The 22,312-nt window shown below is 33.5% G+C and overlaps 2 protein-coding genes and 1 non-coding gene across 6 annotated transcripts in view; 1 reads left to right on the top strand and 2 right to left on the bottom strand.

Moving 5' to 3' along the window:
• The window catches only part of CLEC1A (C-type lectin domain family 1 member A), a 19,282-nt gene extending 14,492 nt beyond the window's left edge, over nucleotides 1-4,790 (bottom strand). Inside the window, exon 1 of the mRNA XM_011365750.2 lies at nucleotides 4,676-4,790. Within this exon, the coding sequence (XP_011364052.1) occupies nucleotides 4,676-4,790 (115 nt within the window). The remainder of the gene's footprint in view (nucleotides 1-4,675) is intronic.
• On the top strand, nucleotides 3,470-3,588 carry LOC111743559. Its single transcript, XR_002781778.1, has one exon. It is a non-coding gene; the product is annotated as a 5S ribosomal RNA (ribosomal RNA).
• Nucleotides 4,791-8,056: 3,266 nt separating the features above from the next.
• CLEC7A (C-type lectin domain containing 7A) lies at nucleotides 8,057-19,571 on the bottom strand. 4 transcript variants are annotated; one of them, XM_011365746.2, is made up of 7 exons: nucleotides 19,466-19,571; nucleotides 19,157-19,321; nucleotides 17,450-17,548; nucleotides 16,197-16,334; nucleotides 14,953-15,104; nucleotides 13,502-13,620; nucleotides 8,057-9,306 (listed from the first exon to the last, which is right to left on the bottom strand). In XM_011365746.2, exons 2-7 carry the CDS (start codon nucleotides 19,257-19,259, stop codon nucleotides 9,174-9,176), a joined length of 744 nt encoding a protein of 247 aa, XP_011364048.1. In that variant the 5' UTR covers nucleotides 19,260-19,321; nucleotides 19,466-19,571; the 3' UTR covers nucleotides 8,057-9,173. The 4 variants fall into 4 exon arrangements, with proteins under 4 accessions (XP_011364048.1, XP_011364049.1, XP_011364051.1 ...); XM_023534024.1 differs by lacking the exons at nucleotides 8,057-9,306; nucleotides 19,466-19,571 and adding an exon at nucleotides 12,395-12,513 and having other exon boundaries at nucleotides 19,157-19,459; XM_011365747.2 differs by lacking the exons at nucleotides 16,197-16,334; nucleotides 19,466-19,571 and having other exon boundaries at nucleotides 19,157-19,445.
• Nucleotides 19,572-22,312: the final 2,741 nt, after the last annotated feature.

Below are 22,312 nucleotides of genomic sequence, written 5' to 3'. Positions count from 1 at the left end.
TGAATAAAGAAAGAATGGAACTTAAATTTATCATTAAGATTTTTTTTCTTAAATTCAAATAGGTTTTCATATTCTTTTGCTAGGAATACTTTTAACAGTCAGCAGAAATTTTGGTCTATGAGTTATTCATTTTCCTTCCTCCTGGTATATCATTACTGTGAAGTGTTCTAGCTGTATTCTTATCTATCTATCTATCTATCTATCTATCTATCTATCTATCTATCTATCTATCTATCTCTATCTCTCTCTCTCTCTCTCTCTCTCTATCATCTACCTATCATCTATCTATTGATCATCTATCATCTATCTATCAACTATCTACCTATAATCTATCTATCTATCTATCTATCTATCTATCTATCTATCTCTACTATCTATCTCTCTCTCTCTCTCTCTCTATCTCTCTCTCTCTATCATCTACCTATCATCTATCTATTGATCATCTATCATCTATCTATCAACTATCTACCTATAATCTATCTATCTATCTCTCTATCTATCTATCTATCTATCTATCTATCATCTATCTATCTATCTATCTATCTATCTATCTATCTATCTACCTATCATCTATCTATCATCTATTTATCTATCTAATAGCAGTATTCTTTTCAAGCTCAATTGAGTTAAAATCTGCCAGATCTTAAAAAAAATTCATGCAACTCCATAACACCTCAGTTCTAACACTTTATCTTTTGTCTCTACAGCTAGGTTCCTCCTCAAAAAAAAAAAGAAAAGAAAAAGAAAAAGAAAAAAAGAAAAACAAGAAAAAGAAAGAAAGGAAATTTCTTAAATTATTTATTTTCTTACTTAACAATGAGTATCTTCTAAACCCTCACTATTAAAAATTACCAATAATCTATTTTTCTTCTTATCGCTAAAACAGTAAATTGTTTTTCGCCTTCTTCTTCTTTGAACTCTCTATTACATTTATTATTGTTTTTAAAATTCATTATTCACTACTGTTGGCTTCCATTTCTTTTGAAGTTATTGCCTCTTGGCTTCCTAGATGCCTCTTTCCTGGTCACTTCTACACTGTCCACCATTCATTCTTAGTAGCTCTTATTGGAATCTCTTGCTCATTCTGCCCCTCAATTTTGCATTCCTAAAATTCTCTCCTTGGCACTCTTTTTTTTTTTTTTTTTTGGTCTTTTTATTTTACGTTCTCTTCCTCAGTGATATCACTCATTCTCAGAAAGTTTAATTCCTACCTAAATGCTAACAATTCTCACGCAAATATGTAGCTCAGAATCCTCACTTCCGGTCCACATGCTGTATACACAAGTGTTTGGGGGCAACTCCGACTGCGTGTCCCTTCTTCCACAGGCATCTCAAACTCCACCTGAATTCATTACCTTATTTCCTATTCCTCCTGCAGTTTCTATTTCAGTTATTGGCAGGACCATCTCCGTATTATCAGATAGAACCTAGTTAACCTATGCTCTCCCTTTCTTGTCTTTCCATTTGTCACCAGTCACCAGTTCTTTAAATTCTGCCTCCTTGACATCCTTTATATCTGATTTCTCCTCCTCATTCCCATACTGTTTTGGTTCAGGTTCTCCTAATCCCACGCTTACACAAGTACGAAATCTGGGTGTTAGCACATCCAGTTTCATATTCCTCCAATCCATCTTTCTCATTGTAGCCTAGATGTTTTTCTCAAAGCACAAAACTGATTACATTATTTCCTGTTTAGATGCTTCAGTGACCTCATTTTACCCCCTGAATAGACTCAGAATATTCAGTATGACATAATAGGTCCTCCTTCCTCCTTAACTTTCCGGACTTACTGCTTGTCAAGTTTCCCCTCTCCAGCTCTACACCTCAGCTATAGCATATTGCTTATAGTTCTCTGAAACACAGTTTCTTAAGACCCCCAATGATTCTCTGATGTGTCTGCCTGTAGTGCCCCCAGCCCCTTAAATTCTCCCATTTCTGCTTCCATATCATGAGGAACATCTTAAAGTCAACCCAACTCAATGGTTACTCCTCTCAAATATTTCCTGATCTTCTTTACCCCTACCAAATAAAAGTAACCAAGCTCTCCATTGTACCATGGTCATGCTTTCATCACGGCATCTTAACACACTAATTACTGCCTTGGGAACTGTATTAGACTTTAAGTTTTCTTATAAACAAGGATAATATCATATTTGGAATTATATCCTCAGTACTTTGTGATAGGCCTGTCGTAACATGACCCCAAGTACAAGTTTGTGGAAGGGCATGACGGTATTGTCTTTCATTTTTACTATCTTTCAAATCTTTTAGCATTTTTTAAACACATTCACAACTTTTACATTTAAAAAATAAAATATAAAAAATAAATTAATTAATATATTAATATATTATTTATTTTTATTAATTCTAAAATTTTCTAGTCATAATTATGCCACAATATTATGTTGAACCTCAATCTTCTGCATTGTCAAAAAACTTCCAGAGTGATTTCGTTCTGTTATTTTTATCAGCAAAATTATATCAGATCTATTTTCCTAAGAAATAATTAGAGTTCAATAGTTACATTCCTCTAACTACTGCTTTATCACAAGATGAAAACAAGATATTTTACACATAGGATAAGATAACTATTTTCAGATATTTGCCTCGAAGACACTGCTTTGTAACCTCTATTTCTGCTGTTTCAATTTCCACTTCTTAACAAAAAAGGTTGCCAGATGCTTTAGTTAGTGTTTTATCCCACTCCACCTCCCTCTCCACCCTCCAACTTCAACAGAACTTATTTGTACACCCTGTTCCAGATTATGCTGATCACTAATCCTTGTGAGAGTTTCTGGCTGTGAAATGGTGAAAAATGAAGTTTTGGAAGCCACTTAAAGCCACAGCCCTAAGCACTGACTCTTCACAGGATTTATTAGAAAAAAATATATCTTATCCTATTACACATATGTAATGGCTACAGAAACCAATACCCCCAAGTTGTCACTTTGTTTCACATCAAGGAGGCTGAAAATCTCCAGTATTCCCTCACAGTTTATTAAGTAATTTAGAAAAAAAAAAAGCCACTTCAGTGAGTTTCAGTCTCGTTTAATAAATAGAAAGTGAATGGAAACGTTTAGTAGGGGAAAGGAAGAAAGCCTAAAAGTTATTTGATAAAGAGAAATGGAAGAGAACAGGGAAAAAGATGTGTGTCCAGATTCGCAGAAGTAAAGAGAACCTAGATTTGGTCAAAGAGAAAGAACACTTTAAGATCCAGGCACTGAGTAAATCTCTGATGCACACCAACACAAAAATGTTAAACAGAACACTTTAGGGATTCTCAAGGAATGGAATCCTGAAAGAAACTTAGGTTTTTGGTGTGTCTAATGTACCAAGGACTTTACAGAGCTGATCAATCTCAGTATTCATAGTCCCTTATTTATAAGAGGTTTTGTTACTTCAATTTAACATTAGTTTAAGTTAATATGAATCACTATGTATAAAGTGCTTTTAAAAATATCAGGCACTGGTCTATGGCCATGTCACCCTGAACACGCCCGATCCCATCTGATCTCGAAAGCTAAGCAGGGTTGAGCCTGGTTAGTACTCGGATGGGAGACCACCTAGGAAGACCAGGTGCTGTAGGCATTTAAAAAAAAAATGCCAGGCACATAATAATCACTATACACATGTTTATTTTCATTAGAATTTTATAAATGAAGAAACGGAGGCCCCAGGATATTTATCCAATATCACATAGTTAGTAAGTGGCATACCTGGTCTTGTCTGTATTACAGTGTAAGACCATTTCACTAGAACTCAAGTCACGTTTTTGCTTTAGATTGGCTGAGTTGCCCAGGTAATAAGATTCTTTTTTATGTATGTAAATTCTCTCTTCTATAGACTAAAAAAATATATATGTATATATTTTTTTGATTACTATGTCACAGGGTGAATTATTGGAAATAAAGCATAAGATGGAAGCTAAATGTAACTGAAATGAAATATTTTCATAATTTAATTCAATCATCTCAATAATAGTCTAGGAGTCAATAGAACAAAAGGGAAGGAGATGGGATGTAATTGCACCAGAGACTACCAATTAGATAATCGAATCACAGAATTTCAGGGTTAAGGGGACCTTAGAAAGCATTTGCTTTAATGTCCCCTCATTTCACAGATGATGAAACCAAACTGCTGATGTTGACATGACTCACCCAAAGCCTCACAACTTCAAGCTGCAGAATATTACAACAGAATGCGAGTTGACGTATCTGCTTGGAATCTTCTTTCTAAAGCCATGAGTTCAAAACTAACAAAAAGGCAGCCTTTACAAATCTAAATTCTCAGATCAGGTCACAGATGGTAAATAAAACATCATTAGTTCTGGCCTTCATGGGATGGCGGGAAGGGAAAGGGATACGTTTTTAATTGTACATACAATCTCACCTTCATATGCTATACTATTCGATAAAAGCCCTACACCTTCAAATGCAAAGCACTCTGCCAGCAATAGAATCTTATAAAAACAAACATCTGTGTACATACTGAGTTTAATTTTTTAGTTGTTCTTATATGTAACATGCAAGTGGTAGAAAGTGAACAATTACACATTATAGTAAATCGTGAAAACATTTTTCTGTCCTTCTTCTATTTTGTACATTCGTAGGAGAGAGTAGCCCATCTCGTGCATTTATCAAGAATCTGGCTAATTGGACTCTGGGAGACAGAGTACCTGTGTGCCCAGGCTCTGGCTGCTGGGTTGTAGTAGAGGCTCGAGAATGCAGGCTCATGGTGGTGTCCCCATCAGAATCCAGCATGTTCCTCGTGCTGCTGTACTTGGCCTGCATCAGGATTCCTGCAGGGGTGAGGATGTGCTGTGGTTGGATTGCCCCAAGCTGCCTGGCTACTGCGAGACAGTTCAGAATCCCAGGCACTGAAAGGCATGCCTAATGGTCTTCTCTCCCAGCAAGTAACAGGGAAACCTCTGACTCCGGTTCCTGCCTGGAAAGGCCCAGCCCTTCTCCTGTAAACTTGTACTCTGAATGCCAAATTGGTCAGGCAAAGGGGAAATAGCATGTGTTTTCTATTTGGGCGGTCTCGGTCTGAACAATTACTGAAGGGATTGTGCTTCTCAGATCTCTTTTGTTCATCTGTTTGTATTTCCTGTTTAAGTGGGGAAAGAAGGCAAAACTTTACAATTGCACCAAGGTTTCTTCAGCCTCTGCAAAACAATAATCAGTCAGAGGGATATATGTGTGTGTGTGTGTTTGTGTGTGTGTGTGCGTAAACACATATATATATATACAATATGTGTGTATATATATATATATATACATATATATATATATATATGTATGTATGTATAAAACCTAGTTTCTTACCCATTATACACTCACTCAGTCACTTAGATTAAATTTAACCTCTCTCTGCCTTTGTGGTAATTTCTGTGATACTTAATTTTATGTGTCAACTTGTCTGAGCCATGGGGTAGCCCAAATATTTGGTCACACATTCTTCTGAATGTTTCTCTGAGGGTATTTTTGGATGAGATTAATATTTAACATAAAAGCAGATTTCCCTTCATAAAACGAATGGGTCTCTTCCAGTCACTTGAAAGCCTGAATAAGACAAAAAAAACCTGACCTTTCTCCAGATAAGAAAATAATTCTTCAGCGGACAGCCATTAATTTCATTTTATGAAAAAGTATATTGGAGCCCAACTAGATGAAGAAATTGCTCTAAAGTCACAGAATTAGCTTTAAAACTGCTTTCTGGTTATCAATTCAAAGACCTTTCTTCTTACAATATATGGACTTGATTTAACATTTTATAGCACATTTGGTACATCATGATCACAAACAATTACACATTTTACTGGATGTAAAGACAGAATTATTACTACCTGTGACTTTAGGAAGCCAGGTAACAATTTGTGTCTAAATTTCTTAAACTGAGAAGCAAGTGAGAAGATTGTTTTTAGATAATGTTTAAAAATTATTCTCAAATCAATACAATAGGATTATGTTATTCTACCAATACTTTTCTATATTTTGAGCTTGGCTCAAATCAAGCACACGAAATATAAAGGAGTATAGAAGATGTTTGGGTTAGGACATCCAGGCCCTATGACAAATGGGTTAAGAAATATACATGTGGATTCATTATGAATCTCAAGCTGTGTATTGCTCATCAGTTTATTCTAAATAAGACAAACCTAAAGAGACTTTTCTCTTGCATAATGCCTTATTGAAAGTAGGTAATCAAAAATAATTTGATCATTTGCATTGAATTCATGTATTAGAAAATGTTATGGAAAAAAAAGCAGCAAAAAATTTGAAGATAAGTGAAGCACATATAAAAATGAAGCAGGAAGAAGGAATATTAGAAATCTCAATAGCTGGGGCCGGAAAAAATACATTTAGGAGGTGCTGATAATTATGATTCTAATGAAACAGCAAGTAGAATTATTTTCCAAACTTCAGTGATTCATGTAGATCCTTGATAATTTGCCAAACAATCTACATTAACGTTTTACTACTTACTTGTCCTTAAATACTTATTTTTTTTAACAATGAAAAAAACTTTTTTGAACACCTATTTTATTGCAGGTACCATTCAAGGATACATCAGTATAAAACAAAACCCTCTGTCCATTTAGAGTCTACATTCTATGGAGGAAAGCAAATGATATACAAAAAAATAAGTAAATAAATAAATAGTAGAGTTTATTAGACTATGATAAGAGTAATGAAGATATATAGAGGGTAAGGGAAATTAAGAATATATGGGAAGAAGGGCTGCTGATTTTAAATAAGGTAGAATCAGCCTCATTAAGAAAGTGATATTTCTGCAGAGACTTGAAAGAGGTGAAAGAGCAGGTCTCACAGATTTCTGGGATAAGAATTGTTCAAGTAAAAAGAACAGGAAGCTCAAAAGCCCTGATGGGGAAGACTGCCAGGTATAGCTGAGAAGTCACAGAGAAACCAGTGTCCTAAACGAAATGAGTGAAGAGGAGAAAAGTAGATTAGCTCAAAGGAGTAAAGCGGGCCACAGTTAATTGTCTTATAGACAATTATAAAAGTCTTTTGCTTTTTGTTTTGATTTTTTTTTTTAACTCTAAGATATACGAGAAGTTGAGAAGTGTTTCAGTAGAGGGCCGACATGTTTGGTTTTAAGTTTTTTTAAAATTTTATTTTATGAATTTCAAATATACAGTATCGGTTAGACATTTATTTAGTTTATAAAACGATCCCCCTAATTGCTCTTTCTCTCCTCTGGCTCTATAGAATCACTCGCTATGTTTGAAAATGGACTATAGAAGGACAAAGGTGGATGCTGGGAGACTACTTTAAAGATTATTGCGAGAGCTCAGGCAAGAGCAGATGGTAGCCCTTGAATAAGAAATTGTTTCCTCATTACTCATCTTGAATTTATCCTTTGGGCATAAGTTCAGCTAGCAGCTATTTTCTCTTTTCTGTCTCTTGGAAAAGTGTGGACATTTTCTGTTCATTGTCATGTATATTTCCATGTAAGCTGTGGTATAAATAAATAGGTATTAACAAGTCAAGTTTAGTGTACCTTAGACAACCTAGAGCAATCTTCTTTTACACCATCACTTTTGTCATATTCATGCTTTTATCTTTAAGTCATAGGTTATTGTTGTTTAGCCTATCTGTTCTAGGTAAGTACAGCTGGACATTCAGTATCCAGAATTATTTTCCTTCAGTATCATGATTCTTCCAACTCATCCAATTCATTTCGGGAACCCAGGAGGAACCAATCAAACCCAAAACAAAGTTAAAGTACATGGCATCTCTTCAAAATTCCACCTTATATCTTAATTTAATTCTAAACTTGAATTATCTTTCTCTTTTCCTCATTTCTTTTTAGATAGTGACAATAGAGGTTTGTATATTTAAAAATAATAGTAAATTCACTAAAAATCTCTGTCTTCTTCTTTTAGACTTTTATATTTTTAAGATCCCAAATTTATTCTTCAACACAAAATTATCTACTACACTAGCTCTTCTCCAGTGCCAAATTAATCATTTTTAGAGAGAGGGAAAATTGTGATAGTGTTTATTACACACGGCACAAAATTTGGAGGCCAAAGTTTGTTTGATTAACTTTTTTTTTTAATTAAAGTGAAATTCGCATAACACAAAATTAAGCATTTTAAAGTTAAAAAAATCCAATGAACCTGACACAGTTTCTCATCACATTAATAAATGTGGGAAGACAGTAAAATGCCTCTACAATAACATGGAAATCCCCACTGGAAATAAAAATAGCACTAGTGGGAAAGTTTAAAAGAAAATAAGAAAGAGACAAATCATTATATGAGGAAACATAGTCATGTTCCAATAATACCTTTTACAGCAATAACTGAAGAATTACTGAAAACTGCAAAATGGTAATCATAAAAAAATAATAAAACATGTTTTGCATTCCAAAATGTTAATATCTCTGTCAATAGAATTGGTTACATTTTAATATTTATTATCAGATCTTTTTTTGATTGACAGTATTTAAACAGAAGAAGTTTTCTTAAAACAGCAGTTTCCCTACAATTCCACATTACATAAGATCCTATTAGTCAGAGGTGTGACAGACATATTCTCTGGGCTATTTCATTATTAAAAAAAAAAAAAAAAAGGATGCAGTTGCTGTTTTTCTCATGATGTTTTTGATAATAATCATGACCATACTGATGAAAAAAATAATAAAATAGCTCTGATTATAATGAAGATACGTATTTTTAATTTCTTCCTTTAACTCTTCAGAAATATATCGTGCCTTCCACCTGTGTTTGATGCACTGATACAAGTAAAGTAACAAATCATGGAAACACACCATGTGTCCTCCAGTGGCACTTTTTAAGGACAAGAAAATGACTCTGATAAAGCCAGAAATTAAAATCTCCTTGAAACACCAAGTATTTGTAGCTAAATCTAGGTAAATACCAAGTCAATGGTAGAATAAAAATTCAAGTCCAACTGCCCTGATTCCCTTTCTAGGCCTGTTAATTAGAATATAATACTAGCTTAAAAATAGAGTTACATACAGATATCAGTCTTTTCATTCTGTTTCTCAGCTTAGATTAATGTTGGCTAGGCTCTCTTAAAATTTCAGCATTTAATTTAAACTCAAATATCTCTCTTTTCTGTTTTGTTTTCTCCTCTCCTTAATATTTTATATACTTCTCTCTGTATCTTCATGCCAATACATGGTTATATCGAGAGCTGCTTCTCACAAATACTGTATGAGGGCACACTACAAAGTTGGTCATAAATTATTGACATGTGAATCCAAACACAATTGTGAGATGAGTTCTCCTGGGAAACTGTGCTTCTGATTTGAAACCTGTTAAAATAAAATACAATAAGGTAATTGGAATAAACATAATGAATACTGTCTACTATTTTACACAATATTAAGTAAATTGATGAGGGTATCAGTGAAACGAGTTTCTGAACTGTCTGTATTATTGGAAAAAGAAGCTTGAATTTAGATTGTGTTCGTTCTCAAATGTTAACAGAATAGCCTTCATTATTAAGGCATAAAAATGACTCAGTTTTTGTTTTTGTTTTTTTAAGAAATACTATAGTTGCAAAATAAAGCTTCTGACAAGAAAGAAAACAATTAATATTCTATAGACAGTTCGTTACTTATCTCTCAACCTCTTACCTAGAAATATATTTATCAAATAAAACAACAGTTTAGTGAAACTATTATTGGGTATATTTAGTGTGTAGAGCAAGTAGAAGAGTTATTCCTGAAAAGGATCTAGAACTAAAGGAAGAATCTTAGCTATCAAGGCCATTTAAAGGCAGGGCATACAATCCTATATATTTTGATGCACTCTGAAGGCAGAATTATATTAGAATACAATGAAAAGCCATTCTGTAAACTTCAAATTAATTCTACAAACATTTAATATATAATGTTAAGCACATTATCAAAAATAATCAGACATATAAAAAAACAAATCAACATGAATGAAAAATAGGAGAAAAATATAGTAGAAACAAATGCACAGCAGTATAAGACATTGGAATTATCAGAGATAAATGTTAAAACAGTTATATTCGGTGTATTCTATGAATAAAAAGAGAATATTGAGAAAGTTAGATGCTAGGAATTACAAATAGTAATGGAGTAGATTTAGAAAAACTAAGTTGAAATTATAGAACTGAAAAATTTACTGAACAACATTTAAAACTTGATGGATACTTTTAACATTAGAATAGCAACAATGAGAAAAAAATTTAATGAACTGAAAAATATGTGAAAAGCGAATAGACTGAAGAAAAAAGGATGAAAAATACAGGAAAAAGCAAACAAGACATATAAAATATTGTGAATAGGTCTATAATGCATGTAACTGAGATTCCAGAAGGGAAGACAGGGAGGAAGCAACATTGGAAGAAAGTATGGCTGAGACTTTTCCAAAGCTGAAAAGAGACATAGATTTAAAACATTTATTATCTTCAAACAGCTGATTTTTTAAAAACAATGATAAAATTAGAACACATTATAAGAATATATTTGAATAATTGAGAGAGAAAAAACTAAAAATGTTTCATTTTATACTCAAAGAAATATTTTTTTAGAAAAGTTGGAATAAAACAATTTTAGACAAACAAAATTCAACATGAAAATTTTAACTCTAAAGGAAATACTGAAGAGTATTCTTCAAGTTTAAGGAAAATTACTCAAAATAGAATGTAGGAGGGGTAGAAAGGACTAAGAAGCAATGAAAACCATAAATATGTGGGAAAATCTGGATGAACTGACTGCATAAATCTATACATCTACTGTTTTCTACGGTTATATTTTTACTGAATCCAAGATACCATCAATAGTTGATGTACCATTTATTTAATCTAATACTGTGAAATAAATTCATCCAGGATAAGAACTTAATAGAAAACCCTGCAGAAATTAGAAAACCAAGGATTATTTTGATGGAGTCAATGAAAAATAAAACTGCAAAACAGAAAAGAATAACAATGAAAAGTGCATGTCTCAATCTTGCCACCAGATGGAAGGTGGGAGGAAAAAAATATATCGTCTGAGAAATTGAATCACAGTCTGATACTCATAGAGTTCTTTTTTCTGAATCCATAATACCAGTGTGTTTGAAAGAAGGAAGAAAAGAAGGAGGGAAGGAAGGAAGGGAGGAAGAAAGGGAGGGAAGGGGAGGGAGGGAGAGAAAGAGAGGAGTGTTTAATTTAAGTACTTTTGAGTTTGTGGTGCCTCTTTTTGACTGGCAGAAACAAATGCTAATCAATCTTGACATAATTCAACTTCACACCAGGCTTATATAATTATAAAATGCCAGCAGTTGTAAGACACATGCCAATCTGAGAGATACTAAAATGTAGAAAAATATGTGTCAGCATTAAGATACACAAAAATAATAGAATGTAAATTGGGAAAAGAGTACTCAGAGTAAAGGAATAGTCTAATTTTTATATTTCCCAGAAAAAAAAAACATAAAAAGGCCAACTAGTATTAGATTTTGATAAGTGAAGAATACGTGTAATCTCTAGAGTAATTACTACAATATTAGTAAAAGAGTAAATTTAAGTAAATATAAAAAAAGATGGACTAATATAAAGTATTAAATCAGTTAAAAAAGAAAAAGTATATTGAATAGACCGTATACTTGTAAGATATAACAATTCTAAGCCTATCTGCATCTAATAATGTGGCTCCAACACATCAGCTATAATGTCTGCAGAATTCTAAGTAGAACCACAGTGGAAGATTTTAATATAATTCTCTTAGTATGGGAAGAAGTAGATAAAAATAAGAGAACTTCAATCACACTGAGTACATTCTCTGACCACAGTGGAATTAAGCTGAAACTTAAAACAAAAGGTTAACTATAAGAACAAAGATATTTATAAATTAAGAAATACATTTTGAAGTAATTCATTACTCAAAGAACAACTAATGATGGAAAATAAAAAGTATTTTGAACTTAACGACAATGGAAATACATTAAAATTATAGCCTTAAATATACATATTTTAGAAAAAGAAAGGGTGAATTGCAGAAGTCAAGCATCTATAAAAAATGTTAGAGAAAAAATAGAAAATTCAACCCAAAAAATTGGATGAAAGGAAGTAATAAAGATGAGAACTAAAATTACTGAAAGAAAAATGTAAAAGACACAAAAAGAGAAAATCAATAAAACCAAAACTTTAAAAAGATTAATAAAATTGGAAAACACACCACTGAGATTGATGAGAAAAAGAAAAAGAAACAGGCACACACACAAACACACACACAGTCCAATAATAGAACATTAAAAGGAGAATGTAATTTCACTTCCTGCAGATATTAAAAAGAAAATGAATGACAATTGCAATGAGGAAGATCTCAATGCTTTGTAATGGTTAATTTTATGTATCAACTTGACTGGCCACACTCACATTAAACATTGCTTCTGAGAGTGTCTGTGAGGGTGTTTCTGGATAAAATTAGTATTGGAATCAGTGAACTCAGTAGAGTAGATTGTCCTCCCCAATGTGGGTGGGCGTCATCCTATCTGTTGAGTGCCTAAACAGAACAAAAAGGGGGAGGAAGGAAGAAGCTTTCTCATTTTCTCTGTTTTGCTGTGTGAGCTGAGACATCTTATCCTGCCCTGCCACTAGGGCTTACCCTACCAACTCCTCTGGTTCTCAGCTCTGCACACTTGGACTGAATTATACCACAGGTTTTCCTGGTCCCCAGCTTACAGAGGACAGATCACGGGACTTCTCAGTCTCCATAATCATGTGAGCTAATTCCTCATAATAAATATCCATATAAAAATACTTCCTCATTTTATATGTGTGAGTCAGAGTTCTTCCGAGAAACAGAACCAATAAGAGATTTACATAGATCTTCTCTTGATATCCCTAATTAATACATACACAATGAGGAAGAATTCATAATCAAGCAAATGTGAAAGATGTTTAAAAGAACTTTATGAAATGTGAAATGTAGTTGCTTTTAAAATCAATGATAATACCTTATATTACACATTTACCATGTGTAAGACTCTAGCTAAGTGATTTTACTAGTATTTCCTTTATCTCAAAATCCTGAGAGGTAGCTACTATTTTTATTCTTATTTACAGATGAGGAAAGAGGGGCTCAAAAAGGTTAAACAACTTATCTAATTTCACACGCAAGTGGGCCATTCATGGACTCAAGCTGAGACTTGACTCCAGAGCCCATGCTCTTAACCACAGTTTTACACTGACCAATAGTGACTACCCCTTACTGGCAACTTCAAACAGGTACCAGATGCTCTTCTGATGAGAAAGTTGAGGGAACACTTGTGTTGATAGCACTAGATCGCCATGTGGTTCTTTTTACTATAAAGTCCTCTGCTACTCTCTTCTTTTCTTGTTTCCTGGCTCATTTTTTTCTTTCTCCCCATCGCTATTCATTATTCTCTCTGTCTTTCTTATATATGATCAACAAATCGCATTCTCAACTGCTTGACATGCTCTGACCTTTCTGAGAAAGGATATGAGCCTTTGTCTCTCCAGATACTTACAAGTTAGAAGAAAACATTGAACCATCTTCCCAGAGCCACGGTCCCTCAGTCTGATGGCGAGAGAGACCTATCCAAAATGAATTATCAGGTTGGGAAGACACTTGCTTTCTTACAAATTCCTGTAGGGAAACATAAATACAAATATACAAGGAGAGAGTGAGGTACTGATAGAGAAAATAGAGCTAGAGAGTCAAAAACAGAGACAAGACAGAGAGAGACTCTTACAGATTTTGAGAAAGAGACAACAGATTGAATCACCTTGGTGAAGAATACATGCATTCACTAGCACCAACCTAGAGAGCAGTGATGATTCTTAAATGCCAGTGAGTGTCTCGAAAGGCATATTTCACTTCTTCAGTGTCATTATTATTTAATTTTCTCTACAGAATACATCATAGTTCTAAATTGTACTGCCTCCATTCAATCTACCTCACAAAATCCAAGGACAACAGGTCCCCTAGGTGATTTTCATGAATGGTTGGTCACTATCTTTTCCTCAAATTGAAAATGTAATTTTATATGACCTTTGTCAAGAAATGCTTCTCAGAGTTAAAAATAATTTTGTCTGACTGTATGTTTTATGAAGAACTAACCTGGGGTTTAATAATATTTGAATTGTCAACAAATATATCACAATATAGAGGTAGTTATAGAAGGTCTAAAAGCCAGACAGACTTTCAGCGCCCCCTGCCCCTTTTTTTGCCATACATCTTTAATTTCCATGTGAACTACTACTGTTGGGTAAGATAAGACAGAAACAAAAAAATAGAATAGTGAAAGTAAGTGTAGAAGTTTAGATTTATAGTGTTATTTTTTCCTATTATTCCCTTCTCATAGGCCATCTGAGTTCTAGCCTTTATTTGTGATGCATTGTAAGTTCCACTTTTTCTGTAAAACTTTTTATGTTTACAGGGATCTCTCTCTTAATTCCTATCACATTTATTGTCAATATCAAATACTTAACTTTTAACTTCTGTTGGGGCGTGTTTTTTTTTTTTAACCAATTATATGAGCATAGCAATAGCAAATTTACTTTTTAAACCTCATTGTCTGTCTCAGTATCTTGCAAGGAGTAAATGATTTATAAATGTATATATCATTGCTGCTATTTTTCTTGACAATTATGATAAAGGGGAGAATTTTCTGTTCCATTCCACCAAGTTTAAAAATTGAAATCTGAACTCATGAAAATGAGTAGTGGCCTGATTTTTAGTCATGCAAACTTGCAGTGTGTTTGAAAGGATTTGTTTTAAAAGAAAATGTTCTCATTTTTTAAATTAATTAATTAAAAAAGATATATCATACACTTTACCTGTTTAATGAATGCTATTATTATAATTCTGGATGATAATAAAAATAACTTTCTCTTAGGGAAAATTATCATTACCTGGACCCTATATTTTTCTACTCAGTATAGACCACAGATAATTATAGCTGAAATCTATACTTACCAATTCTTTTGAACTATCTATCTTCAGAAGATTAGAGCCCAGTCGAGAGCATTGTCTTTTACTACTCTCCCAGGAATCTGTTGATGTGCTAAATAGGTAACAGCTAGTCTCATGTATAATCCAGTTAGAGGGACAAGAACTGGAAAGAACTCCTGCAAATAAAAGGTAAATACGATAAGGTTCATATCATATCATTTTATTCTTTCAGTGCAAGCATCATTCATCCTGAGGGCACAATAAATAATTAATGAATTATTATTAATATATTTCATTTTCAATTCAAACTATAGGGACATGGTTTTACAAAAGAGATCACATTAAAATGCCCCATTCATTTAAAATTTAAAAATTGAATTAACTATAAAAGTGTTTTAAACAGTCAGTCTTTCTTTCCTTCTTCACTTGTCTTCTATTCTTTCAAAATCATCTCTGAACTCCCTTTCTTCATGACAACTCTTAAAATTAAGTCAACTCAAAGTCAATCATTGAGGTATACAGTAATTTCACATTAACTTATTTTACAGGTGTGAGATCTATTTCAGAATACAGTTTTCCAAATGCTAAAAGTATAAGAGCAATTACTCACATTACAGAGTATCAGTATTTTGAACTAGCTACTTGATAAAAATAGTGGAAAGTATGGGTCCAGAGATAGGAAATTGAAGTCAAAATATTGTCATGGTCAACTGTGACATTTTAGAAACAAAGACCAATGGTACATAAAATTGTAATGAAAACAATGAAATTGTATAATTAAAGAAAAACAAATTTAACCAGAGTTTTCAGGAACACATCTATTAGGTCTACCTCTTTTGTGTGTGTTTAATTTAGCCTTTTAATTTTTACCAACAATTTTCCTTCTTTTTTTTTTCCTTTTCTTCCTTTCTGATGTGCTATTTCTTATTCTTATCATATCATTTTAAAATGTCAGTTCCCTAAGGACAGAGAACACATTTCAAATTAGACAGTCTCCTGAAGGCCTAAACACATAACCAGAGAGAGTAACTAATTTGAAAAAAGAAAATTAACTTAGAACTGCTCAGCCAAGTGCATAGGGTATTTATGATATTGCTTTATTGTATATATGACAGGGGCATATTAGATTGAGATAATACTGATGTGTGCTTCCCTTGAATGCACAATCGTGTAAAAGTGCTTTCTTCACCCCCCCTGCTCCAGGCCATAACACTAATAATTAACTCTCCTGAATTCAGAATCAATTAATCATTTAACTCTGCCCTTGCCTGTGGTTGTAAGAGCCTTAGTAGGAGCCACACTCGCTTCTAAAGATGATTGTGTGGGTCGACTGTGGTTCTCTTTATTTCTTGATGGAAAATTGTTGTTCTTCAATGGGTTGCTTCCTGAATTAAATCTCCAAATACCTTTGTATACAACAACAACAATAGTGACAAAAAAAAGTCATTCTACTATGTTTAAAATTAAAATCTCAAAACCCATATTTCTGTAGTGATATAAAGAAATACATTCTTGGTCAATGATAAGTAGATAATACATTGTTGATGGAGAAGTAAAGATAAATATAGATAGATAGACTAGAATAGATGAATAGAATAAAATAGACTAGACTAGAATAGACTAGAATAGAACAGAATAGATGATAGATTAAATAGATAGAAAGGAATAACTTCCATAAAGGATGTGTAGCAAAAAAAAGCAAAATGAAGCAGGTAAAGAAGAAAGAGTATTAAAGAGAAAGCAAGTGGCAAATGGAATAGAGTTAATTTGAGCTATGGTAGATTTGAAATAATAACAAATTTGCTATCTTTCTTCTGTATTTTAAAAATGAGAGCTCCTCGAGACTCTGTCCAGTATCTATAACATAAACTGTACTCAATAAACATTTGAATAATTAAGAAATATAATAAGACTCTCTGAAGGCACAATTATACTCTATTAGCAATAGATTGCATGAGATATACAATCTAAGGACATTTATTCACCTTTTACAAAATATCTACTTAGGATTTAGTAATGCTTTAGGTAATTCCTGGTATTGTCCAAAGGAGTTTAGATTAAAGAGGTATAAAATAATTTTCTTAAATCATGAGACTCATAAAAATAGCATATAGTCTCTTTAGGGAATTTATTTTATTAGGGAGATAGCACCATACTACTTCCTTCTTTATCTCCTCTGATTTCTTTCCATTAATTTATCCTGGGAATTCCACAGCTATGAAACCAGCCATTCAAGGAAGGTAGTAGAGCAATGTAGTTAAGGGTATGAGTTTTTTAGACAGATATCCTAAATTCCTAATTGTAATCCTACCACTAATTATGACCCTGGAAAAGTAAAATAACTTCCAGTCTCTCATTTCCCTTATCAATAAAACAAGAATCAATAGCACTAATTCAAAAGGATTAATTTAGAGATTAATATGATTATGAATGTCAAGCTGTTAAAAGGGTGTCTGGCATGTTATAAATGCTTATTAAATGTCTGATGTTAAAAATAAAAATCCTCCTCAGCAATACTCACCTGTGGTACCCAGGACCACAGCTATCACCAGCATTACCAGGCATAAGATCCCCAGAGTCACAGCAATGCAACGCCAATGAGGAGATGCCCTGTAAGTTCCTGAAGAGCCAGAGGGAGCAGAAATTGAATGAAGAAATAGGATGATAGACCATGGATCACTCCAGTTATACAATTCATCAAAATTAGGCAAATTCTAAATTGAACCATGAATCACTGTTTCCCAGATAATCTGCTTATCTAGGCTTAGTCTGACTTTTCTCCCATCTTTAGCATACTTCAGGTTCTGGAACTGTAATTTGAGTATAGTGCCCTGGTAACCATGAACTCCTGATTTCAGTTCCACATTGATGGCTATAGGTCTTACATTAACAGGATTCCTGAAATCCCACTCATTCTTGGAAGAGACAGCTTAATATAGGGAAAATAGCACCGATTACTAAAGGTAGTCTTCCCTTTTTACAGATTTATTGCACAATCTTGGGAAAATTACTTGTGTCATTTCATTTCTCTTTGTGAAAAATTGGGGTAATAATACTTTAAAGGATTGTCGTGGGGATTAAATGATCTAACACATGGAAAAGCACCCAGTTTAGAGACTACTAGCATATAGGTAACTCAGTATTTGTCTACGCATATGCATAAACAGACACACGCCTCCTTACCTCTTGCATCATCTAGTTTTTCCACTCTTCTTCAACAAGTTGCTCAAGAAAAGAATTGCATAAGCGGCGAGAGGAAAATAATTGTGCAATGTAAATCACCAGAAAGCAGAAGAGCGCAAATTCTGGTGTCAAAACCTGTGAATACTCTCTCTCTTGATAACAGAGAATTCATTTTGTGTTAACATCACCACACCAAGAACATAGTTTTGCCTTTGACTGAGAATAAGCAGTGAGAGCGTTTCAGAGAGTTGTTAAATAAGAGAATCGTAGAGGAAACTAAATGGTTCATTCTAGAGAGAGAGATCTTTTAATGTCCTTCTCTATATTTCACTCCTTTCACATTTTGTTTAAGACTCATGTCCTACTAATAGGATCTTTTTATCTAACACATATTTTTCTTCACTGGTATATGAAGAACTCCCTCTTGTTAAAAAAAAAAATTCCAAAGCAAGTTCTTATCCTTGCCCCCCCCCACCCTCTCCCCTACCCCCTGCCACACACACACACACATACATACAAGTCAGATTCAGGATTCTAAATCCTATGACTTTCAACTTTTCTTTGTCCTTTACCACAAAATCACAAGTTTGTTTTTTTTTCCCTCACATATTTTCATCTTTTTATTCTCTTCTTTCTTGTCTCCAGTGTCCTGATATTGTCAATATACACTTTTTAAAATTTCCTTAACCTCCACTCTACAATTTACTCCTTTCTATCAGATAAGCAACAAATCACTTCTACTGAAATTCTTTCACCTCTATGGTCCATCATACTTATTACCTGCTCCTCTCTGATAAAGTGTCTATTTCTATAGAACAGAGACATTATGAGTATTTACTGTCATCATCATAACTAATTTAAATACTGTTTATTAGTTACTGATTGCCATGAAAAAGTGTTAGTCATATTCAAATCATTCAATGACTTCTGAAAAACTTTAAATATATTAATAAAATCCCTACAAATCTCAAATTTCTCAAATTTTCTTCACTTGAGTATTTTAGATGCTAAGAATAAAAATGTTGAAAACAGAAAGAAGAAATACCTTTCTCGGAGAACACAGGTCTTCTGGCAATATTTCGAGAGCTGAAGTCCAACTGAGTATATCCATTTTCATCCAAATTTTCTGGCTCAGAAAGGTATTCCATTGTTCTATGGAGTTCCTGAATTGGCAGAGCATTTGAGAGCTCTTTCCTCTCTTCTAAGACATCTGCCTGTGGACAAAAGAGGATCTATGACTCAAGTCATCAGGGATATGCATTTACTGAGCTTTAATGAGTTGAGAGTAAGTAGTCCAACCAGTTATCCAAAAGCAGGAAATGAAAACTCTGCTGTGTAAAGTGCCCATTTGTACCTTTAGATCCTGTTTCTGAGACTGATGACTCTTAAGAAAACTATAAGGCAGCACAATAGATAGTTCGTTCAGACCAAATGTAAGAAACATGAAAAGATTAATGTCTTATGCTGCTTTCATTATCTTACAACTGAGTTTGACATCATTAATTGACTTGACCTATGTAAATTATTAACAATTTTGGTACCTTAAGTTTACCATTACTTTGTTATAACTATATGTTGATTCATTTATTCATGCTCTCGCTCATTCACTAAACATTTGTTGAATGCCCATCTCTTCAATTGGCAGGAGCTGGGGATACATGGGTAAATGATACCTGTGAAGAAACATTGTCTCATAGAGGAAATCTACAGATAGATATATGAAGGATGCCATAAAGAGGTACATTGTTGTAACAACACAGAAAGGAAACAAATTTCTTTGGGATTTGTCAGGGATTAATAATACAAAGTAGTAATTATTTATTGAAAAATTACTATGAGCCAGGTATTACCCACAGCACATGTTTTCTCATTCAATCTTAATTTTCCAAAAAGTCCCTGTGGTAGGTATTATTTTCCTGATTTTAAATGAAGAAGGTAAGACATAGAAATTTTAGTCCTTTGCTCAGTTTTAAGAAGCTAATAAAAATATTGAAGCAAGAAATCAAACCAAAACCTACTCTTGCTGCAAAACTCATGATCTTTTCTGTTTTGCAACATTCCCTTCTTCACTGTTTTAGTATAAGTACACTTACAAGTAACAGCTTATGGAGAATTCTGGGACTGAAATGTTATGCTAAATATTTGATTTTTTTTCTCTTTTTCAATTGCCATAATAATGTCCAAATCGAGGAGATATGGAAAACACTTATCCTTGCTAAAAACTAGAGAGATACCCAAGCCATTTACAAGATTTTGAAGCAAGCAAAATGAAGGTGATATCTGACATTGGAACAATGAAGACAGAGTTACTTCAGTAATGGTAGTACCATAGAGAAGGCTCAGCATAAACTGAACTCAACTTCCCCCAAAACAAAAGACTGAAGACTTCTTTTATGTCTTTATTATTATTATTATTATTATTAAATTTATTGAAGTGGCATTGGTTAATCAAATTATATAGGTTTCATATGTACAGTTCAATAATACGTCATCTGTGTGCGATTCTTATCCGGAAGAGATACAAACTTCTCCTAATTTTTATGACAGGAGGCAATGGTGCGGGTTGAAGCTGGGTGGTGCTGCCACTGCAGTTACACACCTTTATCCTCCCACAGGTACTGGGAGACTTAGTTCTCTCTCCAACTTCCTGAATGTTTGCATTCAAAAAGATGGGTCTTAGGCCCTTGAAGACAGAATTTTGGGTGCTAGATTTACATTTCAAAGGGCAGAGAAAAGATTTATAATTGCAAGCTTTCTAAAGTAACTGCTCTAAGAGGGAATTCAGGGGCCTATCCCTCATCACCAAGTTTTAAGTAGAACAAATAGTACATTCTCCTGAAAGCCTTAAGGTTTCTCAGGCAGGCATTTAAGAGGGGCTGGGACCATCTCAGAGGCATGACCTTAAACTACTAAATGCCTTGCTAGAGTTTGCCAACAGGTCTCTTAGTGCAGAAATTTGGACAGAGTTGTGACATGCCAAGGGTTCTGCAGTTCTCAGTAACACATATCAGAATAGAAGAGAGCGCAATGGAGAGTAAATAAGTGACTTTCTCCTCCCACCACCCCACCCCACCCCAGCCCAGACCCAGTCTGCCAGAAAAGTTTTAGTAACTTTAATTTAAGCATGAATTACAGTGCTGTTGGCCATGAGTTTAGTGTTAATGAATCACTTAGTTAGCATATGTTACCTAAGATGTCTTTAAGCAGAAACAATACGAAGCAAGTCTGTATACTAATCTGTTGACAAAAATGTTGTGACCAGATGCTCACAGGAACCTAACCTTACATTTCCCTTAGAAGCAATATCTATTCGATGTTCTCTGTGACTTCATAGAACAAACTACCATGGGTAATAAGAATTAACTGTGTAGATAAATAAATAGTTTTAAAACTTAACAGTAACCACAATAATTGTTTAAAACTTTGGCTAACAAAAGATATTTTCAGGAAATATTTTATCACTGACATGTGTAGTATTGCTGACACATGGTGATAATAAAAAACAGTCTGACTTTTTGTAAATTTTATTTTATTTTTTAGTTCTTTACAATTTACCACCCCTTTAGTGCCTGCTGAACGTTCGTTTGGATATTTTCTTTGCCCTATGAGAATCTTAATAATCTAATGCTTGAGTATCTTCCTAACTTTCTTGTAATCATCTCCCCTTCACTGTCTTGAAACACTGGCATTTTTTATCACAGAGACACATCAATTTGTTCTTGTCTCAGGGCCCTTGAACTTATGCTTTGGCAGAAATGCTTTGCCTTGAGAACTTCGCGTGGAGGGATTTTTCTTGATTATCAGTTCTGAGTTTAAATATCATCTTCTCCAGGAGGTCTTCCCTGATTATTCAATCTGAAGCTAATATAACCAGGGTGCCTGCCTATTACTCTGAATCACATCATACAGCTTTTCTTGTGTTCTTCAAAGCACTTTATACTATTCGACTATATCTCATCTGTTGATGATTAGACTCACCTGTCCACATATTTGTAAGCTCCATGAGTTAAGAATCTTGCTTGTCTTATTACTAATCTATCCCAAGAACTTAGACTAGCTTCTGATTAACTGACTCATATATCAATAAATATATGTTGGGTTGATGTATAAATAAATGTGTAAAAGTAAATGAAAATACTTTAAAAGTAATAATATATGTACAAAGTGTATATAAGCACCTTTATATATTATAGCCTAAAAT

This window comes from Pteropus vampyrus, unplaced genomic scaffold (genome assembly GCF_000151845.1).
Source record: "Pteropus vampyrus isolate Shadow unplaced genomic scaffold, Pvam_2.0 Scaffold116, whole genome shotgun sequence".
Lineage (NCBI taxonomy): Eukaryota > Metazoa > Chordata > Mammalia > Chiroptera > Pteropodidae > Pteropus > Pteropus vampyrus.
The sequence above is the reverse complement of the archived record's forward strand: the minus strand, read 5'-3'. Positions and strand labels throughout refer to the sequence as shown.

What these genes read in the sequence shown, in the direction of transcription:
- CLEC7A (XM_011365746.2), bottom strand. Translation starts at nt 19,259, where the DNA reads ATGGAATACCTTTCTGAGCCAGAAAATTTGGATGAAAATGGATATACT. An exon ending in TAAGGCTCTTACAACCACAG is followed by an intron (nt 15,105 to 16,196) that starts GCAAGGGCAGAG and finishes TTTTATTTGCAG; the next exon opens with GAGTTCTTTCCAGTTCTTGT. An exon ending in TCAATGTTTTCTTCTAACTT is followed by an intron (nt 9,307 to 13,501) that starts GTAAGTATCTGG and finishes TTATTTTAACAG; the next exon opens with GTTTCAAATCAGAAGCACAG.